Source organism: Tursiops truncatus, chromosome 8 (genome assembly GCF_011762595.2).
Source record: "Tursiops truncatus isolate mTurTru1 chromosome 8, mTurTru1.mat.Y, whole genome shotgun sequence".
Lineage (NCBI taxonomy): Eukaryota > Metazoa > Chordata > Mammalia > Artiodactyla > Delphinidae > Tursiops > Tursiops truncatus.
The window spans coordinates 58247435-58264242 of NC_047041.1; the positions used below are offsets into that span (position 1 = coordinate 58247435).

The window sequence follows — 16808 nt, forward strand, 5'->3', positions numbered from 1 at the left end:
GATGGCCCAGGAAATCAGTTTCATTTACGATAGTTCTCTTGGTATTCTGTGCATGTTGTATTGAAAATCACAAAGCTACTTTATAATGATGGTTTTGGGGAAGAAACTGGGACAAACTCATTTCTGATAGACTTAAAATGCTTTTATCATTGTAATTATGAAAGTGATATGCAACTGTAAAAACTTTAAACAGTACAGACGAGGAGGTTGTAGAAAGTGATTAGTCTTTGAAGATTTGGGGTGGGAGTTAGAGGTAGGCCTGAAATTTAGGTCAGGGCTGTCTACTGTCCTTTAGTCTTAAATGTCCATTGATCATCAGTAAAACTAGTTGTACATTTTATTAGGGCGATGCTGACGGGGCTGCCCTAAGGAGGTTGTTAAAGTATCTCACCTAGTCCACTGGGTGTGGATGTGCGTGTTGCGCACTGCCCAAGGGTACCTGGCTGGGTGCAGGGAGAGCTGGGAGAGGAGGACTGAAACTCAGCCTGTCCTCTTTGCTGAGCTGCATGCCCTGCTGTGGGGCTCCTGAAGCAAGAGGCATTTTTTTCTAATTTGCTCAATGGTCCCGCCTAGGGTGGAGGCAGCCCCGCTTTCCCCAGGAGAGGCGAGTGGGTGAGTTCACTGTGGGGCGGGGCATATGCAGTGCCTGGGGCCCCCCAGGAGGAGGTCCAGGAGGCCATGGTGTATCCACCCTGGAGCCCTGCTGGGGGATGTGGCTGGAGGCAGGGTGTGGGGGTCACTGGTATCTGGGGAACAGAGAATTTCAGGGTGCTGAAGGCGTCCAGACTAGAGCCTAGCTACAGGGCCAGCACCAAGGGCCCCTCTGGACGGGCCCGGCCAAAGCCTTGGGGCTCGGAACAGGAAGTGTCTATCTTAGCAGCAGAGAAGTGAGCAGATGCCGAACGAGTGTGGCTTCTAGTACACACATGGTCATGTGTCATGGTCATCTGGGTGACAGCTCTGTTCTGTGGAGGGGGAAACTGAGGCTCAGAGTGTGACATGACTTGCCCAGGGCTTCAGGCAAGAAGTGATGGAGCCAGCACTGGAACCTGGTCTTGCCTGGCGTCCTGCGGGGATAGGGTTCTGGCCTGGAGCCAGTGGCCCCCAGTTCCCCACCAGATGGCTCAGGCAAGCCCTGGGGCCCGGACTCAGTCATTCCTCTGCCCTGAGGGCTGTTCCTTGTCAGCCCTCACCACTCCTGTCAGGCCACATCACAGATGGGATGGGGCAGAAATCTGGTGCCTGGGCAAGTGACGGGGCGGAGGTCCGGGGCTGGGGTTAGGGCAGGAGACCCCAGTGTGATATGCCGTGGCCACCAGTCCCGGAGAGACAGAAAATAGGCTTCTGGGTCCGGGGGTTATAGTCAGCTGCCTGCCTGAGGGCCGCACCTGCTGCCTTGCCTGGCAGAGCTGGAGGGAGTTGGCTTCTGCGGAGGGGCGGGGGCCGCTTCTGGGCCAGGCACCCAGCCCCCACCTAGTTCCTCATATCTGAGGGAAGTGTCTCCAAGTCCTCTTGCCTGTGTTAACAGAGCCCTGAGAACAGCCAGGAGGGCAGCAAACGAGGGTGGCCCTGCCCCCAGGTATGACCTGGTGATTGGGCTGGGGGGACTGGGGTCAAGGGGCGTGGGCGGCATCGGGCTCTGGGCAGTGGTACACGGTGCGGTTGTTGGTAGTGAGTATGGGGACTGAAGGCTGTGCGTGTGGCTGCTAGGCGGGGTGGGCGGTGTGTGAACCTGGAGGCTGTGTGAGCTGTGCATTTGTGGTGTGCGTGGGGTGTGCATAGTAGACCCAGGCCTAGCTGGATATGTACTGCTTTTAATTCCTGTGTGGAGAGCTCTGAGGGCTCTCCTGAGTTCTGGGCGCTGGGGTCCCTGCCCAGCCTGCCTAGGATGGGGTGGAGTGCTGTGAGGCAGTGGCGGGGGGCGTTGGGGGGTGGACGAGCACAGGCCGCAGGTCTGAAGCTCTAGGCCCACCTTCCTCCCCTTCCGCTCCCCCCACCGTTGGGCCTTCCCTTGAATCCAGAGCACAGCTCTGTGCAGACAGGGGGCTTTGAAGATGCAGTTGGGGAAGGGTCCTCGCTGAGGGGACTCCAGAGCTGAGTGGGGAAGGAGTTGGGACTGTCAGGGCTACCGGATCCAGGCCTGACTCATTCATTCAAATCAGAATGCAAAGGAGGCTTACACCCACATGGGCGACCAAGGGCAGATCCCTAAACCTCTCTGGGTGTCACTACTGTCCTTTCACATCTCCTGTTCCTGCCCCACTGAACTCTCCCCATCTCTGGATCTGCCAGCTCCTTTTCCGTCCCCGGGTCCTGCACACTCAGTTCCCTTTGCCTAGAAGTGCAACCTCCTACTTGTGCTCCAAGGCCCAGCTCAGGAGTGCCCTCTGGAAGCCTCACTGCCTCTGCCAGACAGACAGTCACATCCTCTGAAGGCCCTGTTGGCTCTAGCAAGTGACCTGGGCAAGTTTCCATTTCACACAGCCTCCGTGAAATGGGGTAAAAACCCCAGACCTTGGGACTGTACCGGGGATGATTCGGGTGAAGGTGGAAATCTGGTGGAGGCTGGGCATGCAGTGGATATTTAGGAAACCAAGGAAGTGGGAGTGTGCTTGTCCTTAGCTAAAACTCAGGGCTGCCTTTCTGCTGGACTGGCAGTACTGGTGTCCCTAGTCAGTAGTGGGCAGGGATGGCACGAGAGAGAGATGCTGTGCTGGGACAGAGAAGGGGCGATGAGATTTAAACTCTGCCATTGGGTGTTGGAAACGAGGTAGTTAAAGGACAGAAGGATGAAAGTTTTGGCTCCAGCAAGAGGGACTCAGGCCATACCTGCAGAAGGACTGGTTGGCAAGGATTAGGGAGATTCCAGACAACCCTTACTTACCCCTGGACTGAGTGCCCTTGTGAGCACAGCCAGTTCCTGGGCTCTACTGTGAGGGTAGGGGAGACAAGAAGGGGTACAGGGGTACAGGCTCTCAGGATACCCCAGGCCAGGTTGGGGGTTGGGTGGAGATGGACCCCCCACAAATCGGACAACCAGGAACAGAGCAGGAGCAGCACTGAGCTGCATGACTCAGCCTCTGAGGCTTAGGGGCCCAAGGGGGCAGTCAGGGAGGACTTTCTGGAGGAGGCAGCCTGGAATCAGCACCTGAAGGTGGGAGGATGTGGTTCATTTACCCATTGACAACAGACAGTTTTGGGGGCTTCCACGTGTCAAGCTGATGCCTGGTGCAAAAAGTGAAATGGAGGGAGTGGTGGGCCAGCTGAGCCCGGCCAGGGCTTGGGGCATGTGCTGACAACTTGGGCAAGTCACTTCCTCCCTGTGGGTGTTTGTTTCTTCATCTGTAAACGGCAGGGCTGGAGCCAGTCGAAGGATGGTCGGAGGAGCTGGACTTGAGGACACTGGGAACCATGGAAGGGGCTTTGAGCAGGCGTGGGACAGTGGTTGGCCCAGTGGAGAGGGGCTGGAGGGAGACAGGGTAGAAGCAGGGGCAGGGTGGGCTGGTGTGATGGTGAAGCCTGAGCTGGGCCCTTAGGGTTGGGGGAGAGGGGAACCCCCCAACTTGTGGCCATTGCTGTCTCAACAGGATGACACTCTCCTCTGCTGGTCCCTGCTTCCTTGTGGGTGGAGATCCAGTGATGTGTCATAGCAGCCGAAGGGCTTAAACCTCCAAACTTGGCCAGGATTAGGGTGGAGCAAGTGAGGCAAAATAAGTGAGTGCAAAATATGAGGGAGGGGGTGACCAAAAAGCTCAGTGATCAAGGTAAATAATAATTTTAGGAAATATTTAAAAAAAAATTTTTTTTTTTTTTGGCTGCGCTGGGTCTTCGTTGCTTCGCACAGGCTTTCTTTTAGTTGCGGCGAGCGGGGGCTGCTCTTCATTGCAGTGCGCGGGGTTCTCATTGCGGTGGCTTCTCTTGTTGCGGAGCACGGGCTCTAGGTGCGCAGGCTTCAGTAGCTGCGGCGTGTGAGCTCGGTAGTTGTGGCTCGTGGGCTCTAGAGCCCAGGCTCAGTAGTTGTGGCACAGAGGCTTAGTTGCTACGCGGCATGTGGGATCTTCCCAGACTGGGGCACGAACCCGTGTCCCCTGCATTGGCAGGCGGACTCTCAACCACTGCGCCACCAGGGAAGCCCCAAGCAATATTTTTTTAAAAATCAAAATTAATGAAAAAGACCCAAGATAAACAAAATATCAAAAATTTTAATAAAGAGATTCAGTATCACTCATTTCTTTTCTTTGCCTCAGGCTCTAGCATGGCTTAGCAGGGCACTGCTCCAAACTTTTTTTTTCAAGCAGCTGCCTCCTCCAGGAAGCCTTCCCTGACCCCCGCCTGGTGAGGGCCATGTGGGCTGTTTTCGCCGGCTGGGTAGTATCTGACACCCTCCAGCCTGAGATTCCTGGAGGGTGGGTACACGTCTGAGGTCTGGCTCATGCTTCTAATGCCTTGAATGAGGTTGTCCTAGAGGGGTGTCAGTGCGGAGTCCCAAGTCTGACCTTGGCCTGAAGCCTTTAGTGTAGGATTAGGAACTTGAGAGAGGCCCAAGAAGGGGCTGGGCCCTTCTCAGGGACAGAGGTGGTTTCTGTTTCCCAGTCCTCATCATTCCAGTAGCCTGGTTGGGCCATCATCCATCATTCCATGTTGAATCTTGAGAATACTGCCTGACCTGTAGCAGCTGCTCAGTTAGAGCTTGTCACTGTCGAGGGGCAGTGAGCAGACTGGTTAAGAGTCTGGAGCTGCACCGTCCAGTAGAAATGTAATGCGAGCCACAAGTGCAATTTGAAGTTCTCTAGTAGTCACATTAAAAAGAAACAGGTGAAATTAATTTTAATAGTATATTTTATCCAAATATCCAAAATGCTATAATTTTATTATGTAAGAAATAGAAAAAATTATTGAGATATTTTATATTCTTATTTCTTTGTACTAAGACTTAAGAATCCAGTGTGTATTGTATAGAGCATACTTCATTATGTGGCCACTTTTGGAGTTTCAGTAGCTATATGTGGCTACTACTAGTTACTGTATTGGACAAAGCAGGTATAGACTATATTCAAATTGCCCCTTCCCAGCTGTGTGACTTTGGGCAAGTTGCTTAACCTCTCTGTGCCTCAGTTTCTTCATCTTAAATTGTGAGGTATTACCTCATAGGGTTGCTATGAGACTTAAACAAGTTAATGGAAAGTGCTTTAGGTGCGTGGCATATAGTAAAGACTATTTACATTGTCTTATTAAATTCTTTTTAAAAATCGTCATTTGAGTAGCACTGCCATTTTTTGCCAACTCTTTATGAAGTACTAATTACTTAAGATTTATTTTTGAAATATGCACTTTTAAACCATACCTATTTTAGCCCCATCCTAAGAGATAACTGTGAAGTCTACTTAAGATAAATACCTAATTAGTTAATTTTACATGTTCACCCGTACCCCCTAAAGTCATCCTGCAGAGACCAGCAGTTTGTGGTTGACCCTGCCCTAGTGGCAGGAAATGTGGCTCTGCCCAAGACCTGGCCCTTCGACCCACCCTCCCGAACAGAGCCCGGCCGTCTGAGCTTGCTGGTGGCCTGCCCTCAAGGATGGCCGCTTCTTTCTCCTGCCTGGAAACACCTTCTTTTGGTTTCCATACACGTTTAGGAGCAGGACCCCTGGGGTCTCACGCCCTTGCCTCGCTCCTCCACCCCCCAACTCTCAGGCTTAGTGGAGAGGGCCCTGTCTTCCTGGGTCTCCCCAGGTTCCCTTTGACAGGCTCTGCATTGTGGGGGCCCTGCCTCAGTCATGCAGCTGCATCTACCCCCTCCCCATGTCTTCCCTGGGGGCAGTCCAGCCTCCTGGCCAGGCCCAACATCCCTGCTACAGCCACTGGTCCTGGGGGAGGGCCAGAGAACGGGGTGTCCTGACTCCCCTCTCCCGCTGGTGTGGCCTCCACCTCTGGGCAGGCCTGTCGTTGGTCTGCCTCCTCACGCTGTCCTCACCCCCGCTGGAAGGCTTCCTCCCTTTAATCATCGCCTGGTTTCCATTAGGCTCCCTGAACCCTTCCCTCTCTTCCTTCTCTTTCTCTACCCTCTTCCCCGTCGCTCGCTTTTTTACATCTCTTTCCTTTTCCCCATCCCTCGCCCCTCCCCCTTCCCCCTTCCTCTTCTTCCTCCTGGCATCCAGCTGCCCAAAGTGGCCTTGCCTCATAGGCTTTCTCATTTACCCCTGTCCTTGCAGCTTCCACCTCAGGCCAAGATAAGGGGCCGTTCAGAGTAGCTGCCGCCTCCGGGGGACCCTGGCATTCTGGGCAGCCCGGCTGGTGGTGAGTCAGGGAGGGATGGGGGTGCTGGGCTGAGTGTGGCAGGCTAAGTCCCGACACTGAGGTGGAGGAGGCTTCATGAAGGTGAGACCTAAGGTCCCGCTTTCCATTTTGAAAACTGAGATTGAGAGACAGAGAGAGGGTGAGGCCAGAGACCTTGCGAAGAGCCACCCGAGCGGGCTTGAAAGGGATGGGGCCACACAGGGAGGGACCAGTGGGTCGGGTGGGGTGTGTACCTGCTTACTTGATTTCCTTCCATGCCTGGTGAGTTATGGTCTCTTTCTTACTCCCAGATGATCGTGTTATCTTTTAAATTGTAATTTGTTGGAAAATGGTATAAAATTAAAAAGATACAGAGGATACAGTGAAAGGTAACCCTCCCTCTCTTGTCCTGCCAGCTGCGGGTCTCCTCCCCAAAGGCAGTTTCTTGTATACCCATCGGAGTATTCTGTGTATAATGTGTGCATATGTGTATATGTATTCTTTTTCTTTAACCCAGATTTTTACATAATAAAACAGTGTTCTGCACCTTGCTTTCCCACCCAACAATAAATCTCTAATATCATTGAATATGAACTTTAGAATCTGCCTTTGGGTAATTTTAGTTGGGATTGTGTTAGCTTTAGCTTAACCCTGGAAGAACTGATGTCATTATAATGTTGAGAGCCAACTTATTTAAGAACATCAAATGTATTTCTGTTCATTCGTGTCTTCCTTTGGGACCCTCAGGAGCCTTTTATTTTTTAAAAAAGTATCTATTTATTTGGCTGCTGCGGGTCTTAGTTGTGGCACACAGGCTCTTTGTTGCGTCGTGCAGGCTTCTCTCTAGTTTTACGTGTGGGCTCAGTAGTTGCAGCACGTGGGCTCTCTAGTTGTGGTGCGTGGGCTCTAGAGTTGCCCCATGGCATGTGGGATCTTAGTTCCCTGACCAGAGATCGAACCCACGTCCCCCGCATTGAAAGGCAGATTCTTAACCATTGTACCACCAGGGAAGTCCCTCAGGAGCCTTTTAGAAAAATTCACATAGTTCAATATTTGGATGATAGAAAAAAGATGTAGAGTGAAAAGTTTCCCTCCACATGGAGGTGGGTTTCCAGGGAAGCTGATGGGGCCCAGGGAGGGCCTGGGCAGTGTGTGCATGTGGTCATGTGTTTTTGTAAATTCTTACAAAAGTAAGTTTTTCTTTTTTTTTTTTTTTTTTTGTGGTACGCGGGCCTCTCACTGCTGTGGCCTCTTCCGTTGCGGAGCACAGGCTCTGGACGTGCAGGCTCAGTGGCCATGGCTCATGGGCCCAGTCACTCCGCGGCATGTGGGATCTTCCCGGACTGGGGCACGAACCCGTGTCCCCTGCATCGGCAGGCGGACTCTCAACCACTGCGCCACCAGGGAAGCCCTCTTTCTTTTTTTTAATTAAAAAATTTTTTTGAATTGAGATGTAATTGACATATTATATTAGTTTCAGGTGTACAACATAAAGATTTGATATTTGTATATATTGGAAAATGATAAGATACTCTTGTATTCTTTTTCTGAAAGAGGGCATCCAAATTGGGTAAGCTTCAGGCCCTGTGAAGTCTGGCTCTGCCTCTGCTCCCTCCTGTCCTCCTCAACCCTCAGTTTTCCTCCTTAGAGGCAACCAGCGTCACCTGTCTCATATGTATCTTTTCAGAGATATCTTATGCATTTAGTGGTAGACACATACTGATCTATCCTTTCCCCCCACCCCCTTTTTTTTTTCCCATGTGAAAGGCAGAATGTTCTCTATACTGTTTTGAACCTTTCTTTGGTCACTTAATACATACTGGAGGTCATCCCTCATTAACATGTAGGGAGTTTCCTCCTTTTTTACAGAGTTTCCTCATGTTTCTTTAATCATTTAGCAACACATCTTGGAGGTCATCTCACACTGATATGTAAAACGTTTCCTCATTTTCTATGGCTCAGTATTCTCCCGTATGACTACACTGTAATTTAGTTAACCATTCCCCGATTTTTGGGTATTTTGTTTACTTCTAACCTTTTGTTGTTATACACAATGCTGTAACCAATAACCTATGCACGTCATTTTGGACATGCATCAGGAAGACTGCAGGGTAAGTGCCCATGGGTGGCTGGGTCAAAGGGCACAGAAGCATCGGGGTTCCAGATCGATGGTGGCATTGCCCTTCCCAGAGGCACTGGCCCGGCCAGGGAGGGGAATGCCTCGCCCTGTCACCACTCAGTGTGGGGAGGTTAAGTTCCTTTTCCTGTGTTTAAGAACCATTTATACTTTTCTTTCTGTGAATTTCTCTGTTCATATTCTTTGCCTATTTTTCTGTTAGGTTACTGGTCTGTGTCTTATTTCTAGGTGCTTTTCACTTTTTAGGAAAATTAGTCTATGTTTGGGGTGTGAGTGACAGCCCCTGGTTTGTCATTTATATTTTGGCCTTGCTTATGGTGCCTTTTTATTTTTTTAATCATGCAGGAATGTTTGATTTGTATATAGTTGAGTATTTTACTCTTTTCTTTATCCTTCTGGATTTGTATCATTTCCAGAAGGCTTTTGCCTCTCTGAGACAAGGGTTTTTTAAGTCCTTTCATGGTTTTATTTATTATTTTGAAATCTTTGATTTGTCTGTAACTTATCCTGTTGTAAGGTGTAGAGGTCCAGCTTTGTAGCTTACTCCACAGTTGTCCCTACAATTTAATAATCCATCTCTTCCCCACTAGTTTGAGATGTTACTTTTGTTGTATACTAAATTCTTAGATTTATTTGGGTCTATTTTTGAACTTTCTGTTCTGTTTAATTGATCTGTCTGTTCAAGTGCTGGTAACCTGTACTGTTTTAATTGCCATGGTTTTATGTTTTAATATGTGGTGAGGCTGATTCTCACTCTTTACCCTTCCTTTGTCCCACTCCCTCACTTCCAGAATTTTCCTGGCTCTTCCTGCTTGTTTGTTTTTCCACATGAACTTTCAAATAAACTTGTCTAGCCACCGCCCGCCCCCCCGCCCCCCCAGTTCTGTGTGTGTGCTTAGCAGGATAGTGCATATTTATAAATTAACTGAGAATTAATATCTTTATGATATTCTCTATCCAGGAGAATATCATGTCTTTCTATCTGTCCAGCTCTCCTTTTTGCCTGTTAATAACACTGCACATTTTTCTCGCTATAAATCCTGCACATTTCTTTCTTTTTTTTTTTTTTTTAAACTTTATTTATTTATTTATTTTTGGCTGCATTGGGTCTTTGTTGCTGCACACGGGCTTTCTCTAGTTGCTGTGAGCAGGGACTTCTCTTTGTTGTGGTGCACAGGCTTCTCGTCATGGAGCTTCTCTTGCTTCTCTTGTGGAGCACAGGCTCTAGGCGCACGGGCTTCAGTAGTTGTGGTGCGTGGGCCCAGCAGTTGTGGCTCGTGGGCTCTAGAGCGCAGGCTCAGTAGTTGTGGCGCATGGGCTTAGTTGCTCCGCGGCATGTGGGATCTTCCTGGACCAGGGCTCGAACCCACGTCCCCTGCATTGGCAGGTGGATTCTTAACCACTGCACCGCCAGGGAAGCCCGATCGTGCACATTTCTTATTAAGTTTATTCTTGGTGGTTTTTATTTTGTGATGCTATTATAAATGAGGTCTGTCATCCTGGTTTCTACCTGGTCATTGCTTATAAATATCAATTCTGTTATATTAATTTTGAACCCAGCTATCTTACTAAATTCTTTTATTGTTTGTAATAGTTTCTCAGCTGAGCTTCTCGGGTTTTCCAACTCCAAACTCGTATTATTGTTAAGTAATAGATTAACTCTTCTTTCCCAGTTTTTATACCAATGATATGTTTTTGTTGTCTAGAATTTTTATGATGATGGAAGTTTTTCTACTGTTTTTCCATCAAGCAAAGTGCTGGTTTTTATTTTAAGGAAGTGTTGATCCATTTCTATTTTACCGATACTGCAATTTTTGTTTAAGTATGCTGGATATTGAGTTTTATCATATGCCTCTTTAGTGTCTGTGGAGATGAACAGATAACTTTTTTCTTTTGATCTGTTAATCACTGCTTTGCATCATCTGTTCCTTGACTCTTGCCAGTTCAGGAGTTCTTGAGTATTGGTAGGGGACCTTAGTCCCCATTGCCTAGCGCAAGGCTATCAAATGAATGAATGGCCTTTCCTATATATTTCCCCCTGTCCCTCCTCGGGGGGGAGGGTGGTTGCTCACTCACAGGACCAGGACCCCAGAGGCTGTGTGATGCTGGGTTGCCTCATCTCCTGGAGTATTCTGCTTCCTCCAGGGGCATGGAGGTGGGGGTAAGGCTCCACCCACAGACTGGGCCTGCAGGGGAACCAGCAGTGGTATCCCTCAATCCCACCTGTACTTGCTAACCCCTGGGCCTGGCCCTCAGCTGGAAACTGGCACCTCAGAAGGAACTGGGTCCTTGCCTGGGTCTTGCAGCGGGCGGGAGGGAATGTGTGTGCAGACGTAGCCACAGCAGTGGCCAAGGCTGTGGATGGGGGTTCGGGTAGTACCAACTCTGAAGGCCCTGGAGGGCTTCCTAGAGGAGCTGGATGCTAGGAGGCCACAGGGGTGGGGTGTCAGGTTTCAGGCAGTGGGAGAAGCCTGCGTGTTCAGGGACCAGGCAGTACCTGGCCTTGCCTGGCACATGGGACACAGGGGAGAGGGCTTAAATACAGAGCTTACCCATGGCGTGGGAAAGCCACAGAGAATTGTTGACTGGGGACGTATACCTGGGCAACCATGCCTCTGACCTGTGCCCATGTATCTCTTCCAGGTCTGGACAGAGTCCTGCTGGCTGGCTTCTGCTGACAGGAACAATGGCAGAGGCCGGGGATGGGGCCCTATCGGTGGCCGAGTGGCTGCGGGCACTGCACCTGGAGCAGTACACGAGGCTCTTTGAGCAGCACGGACTGGTGTGGGCCACAGAGTGCCAAGGCCTCAGCGATGCCCGCCTGGTGGACATGGGCATGCTGCTCCCCGGCCACCGCCGCCGCATCCTGGCTGGCCTGCTCCGTGCCCACACGCCCCCAGCCCCTGCACCCCGCCTCACCCCACGGCCCGTGCCCATGAAGCGTCATGTCTTCCGCTCACCACCTGTGCCCACCACTCCACCGGAGCCACTGCCCATGGCTGGAGAGGATGAGGGGCTACCCACTGCCCCACCCATCCCGCCCCGGAGGAACTGCCTTCCACCCACCTGCTTCTCCCCCCCATCCACGTCTGCCCCAGACCCTGTGCTGCCCCCGCTGCCTGCCAAGCGGCATTTGACAGAGCTCAGCGTTCCGCCTGTGCCCCCTCGCACTGGGCCCCCCCGCCTGCTGGTGAGGTGAGTGGATGCCGTCCAGAATGGAGGAACATGGGCAGAGGATCTAGAGGGTTGTGGGGGAGTCTGTGGCCTTTGCCACTAGGGTAAGAAAGGCACCTTGGTGGAGGGAATAGCATGTGCAAAGCTCAGAGGTGGGAAGCACCGTCCACGGGTGCTCTGAGCAGACAGTGTGGCTGAGCTGTTGTGTGAGCGAGGGTAGGTTCATGGATGGCGCTGGTGGGACATGCTGTGAAGGCCAGGCAGGGAGCCCAGGGAGGTTTTAAGCGGAGTGATCAGATGAAAGCTGAGTACGGAAAGGATGACCCCGGCTGCTGCTAAGGTTGATGGGGGAGGAGGCTGGGAGACCAGTGAGAGGGCGCAAGGCCAGGTGGGAGGCCCCCGCTCAGGCTGTGCTAGTGAGACTGGAGAGAAGTAGGCATATTGGAGAGGTCGGCCCTAGCGTGGACAGGACTTGGGGACGGCCTGGGCATGAGCAGAGAGGGAGAGAGGAGGCTCATGGCGTCCAGGTTCCCATCTTGGGTAGATGGTGGTGCAGTTCCTGATCTGGGACCTGGCCACAGGAGGGAGCTTGGGAGGAAGTCTGGAGTTCAGTTTGGGGCCTGGTGAGTGTGGGATACTGGGAGACTAGAGTGCATTTCTCAAGTCAGGAGGTAGTATGTGGAGGAAATGGGAAGTCTAGAATGAAGAACTCGTCCTGGGGGACGCAGCAACTGCCCTGGGCCTGGCGCGGGTGCTCCCGTCTTCCCCTTTCACACTGCTCCTGCCACATGTCACCCGATCCTGGAGACACTTCTCAGGCCACATCCTACTCACCCTCCCTCCTCCCCAGAACTGTTTTCTCCCCTCCTAGCTCCTGGTGCTCCTTGTTTTCTTGAGTTTCCTCCTAATTCTGTGGACACGCCATTTAACCTCCTTTACATATGCCCTCCCTTCCTGCCATTTGCTGGGGTGCCCAGCTTGGAGGAGCATCCCCAAGTATGGCTGGATATGTGGGGTGTAATGGAGCTTTATTGCAGCACTTGGCCAAGTCACCCTAATCTGGGAAGGCTTCTTGGAGGAGGAAGAGATATGCAGAGAGAGGTCTCCTGGTCCGTGTTACTGTTGGGCACTGTGCTGGGTGCTTTGCTCACATGCTCTCGTTTGATCCCTGCTCAAGTGCTCTGGGGCATTTGTGTCCTGTTTTCAAGCAGAGAAACTAAGGCTCAGAGAAGGGAGGGCGCCACTGGCTGGATCCATGCCAAGTATATGCTAGGGGAGCCCCCGTGGGGAGGGTCTGGGAGGTTTTCCTCACCCAGAGAGGGGCATAAAGTAAAGGGGCCTTCAAAGCCAAGCCAGGGCTGTGGTGTTTTGAGATTTGACGGGTGAAAGCACAAAAAGTTTATTGTGCCTTTCCCGGGTTCACACAACTGGGAGCACCACTGGGGTCCCCTGGGAGCCTGGCTTATAGACCGAACTGGAGTTTCCTGGTGCCACTGCACCCTCTAGTGGCCACTTTCTTGCATGTAGGAGTAATTTCTCTTTTCTTTAACTCCATCGTTAGGATGGAGTGTGTGTCTGTCTGTCTGTTTGCTTGTCTCTGGGGGTTGGGAGTGGGTGAACAAGGGCAGGAGGCAGGGCCCTGTCCATAGGAAGTTCACGAAGGCTGAGGAGGCAAAAACCCCAGTCGAGGAGTGGAGGCCTGGGTTCCTGCCTAGAAGGCAGGATACCTGAGCAGGTCCAGCTGGCTCCATGACTCTGATTGGGAGCTGCCCCTCTGGGCCTGTTTCCCCATCAGGTGTCCTCCTTGGCCCTCCATGGCCCTCCTAGTACTGACATCTGAATTCAGGAGACTTTCTGGGTAGAGCAAGGGTCCTACCTTCACCCCAGGGTACCAGGCCCCACTCTCAGATCCTCAGGCTGAACTTAGCCAACGTCTGGGAGAGGCCAGACTCCCGTGGTCAGGAGTCCGGCCCCTTGTAGCTAGAGGACCCAAAATTCATTCCGTGCTCACAGAACTTGTAGGCAATTATTCCTTGCAATTTGGGGCTGCTCCTTAGGGCAGAGTGGCAGGTGAGCTGCCAAGCCTGGCTTCCTGTGTCCTGGGGTCTTTGACATTTGGAATTGTGGGCATCTGCAGTCCTAGCATCCTGGGCTCGCAAGGTGTACAAAGTCTTTAAAGCCCAGAGGGAGAAAAACTAAGGGCGGACAGAGCCTCACATATGTGTAACAGGTGAAGGCTGGGCAGGTTTGGGGTGAGGATTCAGCCTGACTGGCTACCCTGTCCCCTCATAGCCCCTTTCTATGACTCCAGGCTCCGTGGTGCACAGTGCAAGACTGCTCAGCCTGGCCTGCTCCTGCCCCCCTTGCAGGAGTCCCCGCTTCCTGATGTGGCCTTCCTGTCCTTGCCTGCACCCTCTAGTGATGAGGGTCTCACCCTCTCAATCATAGGGCCTCTTACACCAGATCAGGTGGTGACTGAGGGAGCATTTTTGCCTGGTTCCGGTCCATCACTGGGCTCCCCAGCAGAATCTGGGATCTAGTGACTCCACATGAGGGCATGCCTGGCCAGTTTGTGTGTGTGCACCCCTAGGCGTGTGTCTGTCAGGATAGTAGTGTGTCTGTGTATTTTTGCATCCGCACATGTCCTAAGGGAGGCGATGTATGATCCTAACATATGCACACAGGTGGGGATTTGAAACTGTATTATGCACCATACAGTTTCAGTGGTGACTTGCTTTAGTGTGTGCAAATTTATCAAGGCCTGTGTGCACGCCTACACGTGCCCATGCGTACTGGTATTGTGGGGACTCCAACAGCGTGAGTGTATTGGTGAGTGCGTGTGATGTGGGTGGTGAATTGGCATGTGTGTTATTTGTGTACTGTCAGGTGTGAGCCAGTGTGTGCTCGTGCTGTGTTTGCACGTGCTGCCAAGAGGCTGAGCCCCCTAGAATGTCAGTTCCATTCGTGCTCAGATGCTCGTCAGTTTCATCTACGACTGAATCCCCAACATCTGAAACAGTGCCAGGTGCCTAGCAGGCACTCAGCAAGTGTTTGCTGTGTTAGTAAATAGATGAGGCCTGCATGAGCTTCTGTACTGCCAGGCGCTGAGCACATGTGCTGCCCGCGCAGACTCACCCCTAGTGGACCCTGGACAGTAGGGTTACAGGACACCCCAAATCCCTTCCCCCTACCCAATCTCTGTCACCCCAGGCCTCTTAGAAAGGGAGAGACTTCAAGGGAGGCAGGCAGAAAAGGAGCAGGGATGGGGTCCTCTCCCCTCTGCACCAACTGGGTCAGGACTCTCAGAACCAGGTTCATTATTCTTCCTGGCCTGGGAGGACCCCATTGCACCCTCAAAGGGTTTGCACACCCACCATCACTTAAGCCTGTCATAGGGAACTAGCTAAGTCCAGAGATGCTGAGAAACTTGTTCAAAGTCACACAGCCCAGCTCAGGGGAAGCTGATGTTCAAACCCTGCCTCCTGGCCTGGGACTGTCTACTCAGCTTTAAGTCTCATAGATGTGAATGCTCTGAGCCTGCTTCCCTGAGCGTGGCAGAGAGGTCATTCCTGATCCAGGGTTCCAGGGTCACCCTGTAGAGCCCCTCCTAGGCTGCTCTGGGCCTCTGTTTCCTCCTCTGACACCTGGATGTCTGGAGATACCTTGGGAAGAGGGAGTATTTGTCCAGACGGGACAGCTACCAGCTAGAGTCACACTGCAAGGCCTCCCACCTGTGCCCTCGACCACCCTGCAGCCCAGCCAATCCCTGGTCTTCCTGAAGGCTGATCACTTGTTGCCAGGGCAGAACTTGCTCCCTTCGGAGAGCCTCTTTCCCAGCTTCTCTGGGCCTCCTTGTGGGCGTGGGGAGGGGCCAGCCAGGACCAGGGCCTTCTGGGTGTTCACTCTGTAAGGTCCTGCTAGATGGCACTGGGGTGGCTTGTCCACTCACTCCAGCTGGGTGGGGGGGCAGCCTGGGGGCGGACAGGAAGTGTCTGTCCCGGGGGATTCTGGGTGACTTTTCTCTCTGTCTCAGTCCGTGTTTTCAGGAAGTGTGTGTGTTGGCCAGGGCTGCAGGGGGGTGGGGTGAGGCGGAGAGCAGGAAGCTAGAGGAGACCAGAGCTGGATTCAGACACAGACACACACGTACACGTACACACACTCACTCTCCCGGACAGACCCACAGTTACACACAGGAACACACACTCAGACAAGTGATCACAGACACTCAAGACGCAAATCACGGGTGCACAGAGCCATGCCTGGACCCAGACGCGGCCTCAGACATACGCAGGGAGTGGGGCCGGCCTGTCTGTGAGACCAGCCCAGGTCGGACACAGGCTGCACACGCTGGGCCCGGCTGACCAGAGCCACAGGAGTCCTCGGGCCCCGGACCCAGAGGGCGTCAGAGGGTGAGCGAGGGGCCGCTGTGGGCTGGGCTGTCGGCCAAGGGAAGGTGGGGAGGCTCCTCTGGCGGGCCTGGGAGGGCAGGAATCCCTGTCTGTCTGTCTGCCACCTCTCCGCCTGCTGGGTTTTCTGTGCTGGTCTCCTCCCCCTCCCTTTTTTACTCTCAGAATTTTCTGTCTTCTTTCACTTTGTCTACATTTTCTGTTTTTCTCCTGCCCTTTCCTTTTCTCCCCTCTCTCTTCGCCCTCTCTGCCCTGGGCTTTCCAGGTCTCCATCTCCCCATAAACCTCTCTCCCGGGTCCACTCGGAGCCCCCCGGGGCCTGTTTCCTGGGCTTCACAGACTGCTCCTCTGTGGGGTCTCTGCCCCTCAGGGATCTGGTGCTGATCTCGGTTCTGGCTCCCTGCACCCCACTGAGGATTGCCTCCAGAGACTTAGGTGACTTCTCTCAGGGTCAAATTCAAGGGTGCTGTGGCTCTGGGCAGCTCCTACCAGAGCCCCCTTGCCCTCCCCGCAGTCCAGGTGATAGGAAGGCCTGTCAAGGGCTGGCACTTAGCTGGCGACTTCCTATCCCTCCTTCCAGGGCTGGTGGTGTGGTGGGGGTGCCTGTGTCATTGGGGGGCTCCCCCCAATTGCTGTGGTCCCTAATGAGCTCAATAACCCTGTGCTTGGGCCACTAGGGACATAGAGATTCCTCTAACCAGGTCCTGTCTGTGTACCTGGCTCTGCCCTGTGCCCTTGGCTCATCTTTCCATAGGGCCCAGCAGACACCTGCACCTTCTCCTCCAGCCAGGCCAGCCCTGGGATGGGGGAGAGGG

At 52.7% G+C, this 16808-nt stretch overlaps 1 protein-coding gene across 11 annotated transcripts in view; it reads left to right on the forward strand.

Annotated features, from left to right (window-relative positions):
* Window positions 1–16808, forward strand: part of ARAP1 (ArfGAP with RhoGAP domain, ankyrin repeat and PH domain 1) — a 63491-nt gene that overhangs the window by 11713 nt on the left and 34970 nt on the right. For 8 of the 11 annotated variants that reach the window (XM_033862347.2, XM_033862338.2, XM_073808505.1 and 5 more), the window contains exon 2: window positions 11057–11608. In XM_033862347.2, the coding sequence (XP_033718238.1) occupies window positions 11100–11608 (509 nt within the window). In that variant the 5' untranslated portion in view covers window positions 11057–11099. Of the gene's footprint in view, window positions 1–11056; window positions 11609–15658; window positions 15997–16808 lie in introns of those variants that run through there. The other 3 variants (XM_073808509.1, XM_073808510.1, XM_073808511.1) reach the window with 2 other exon arrangements.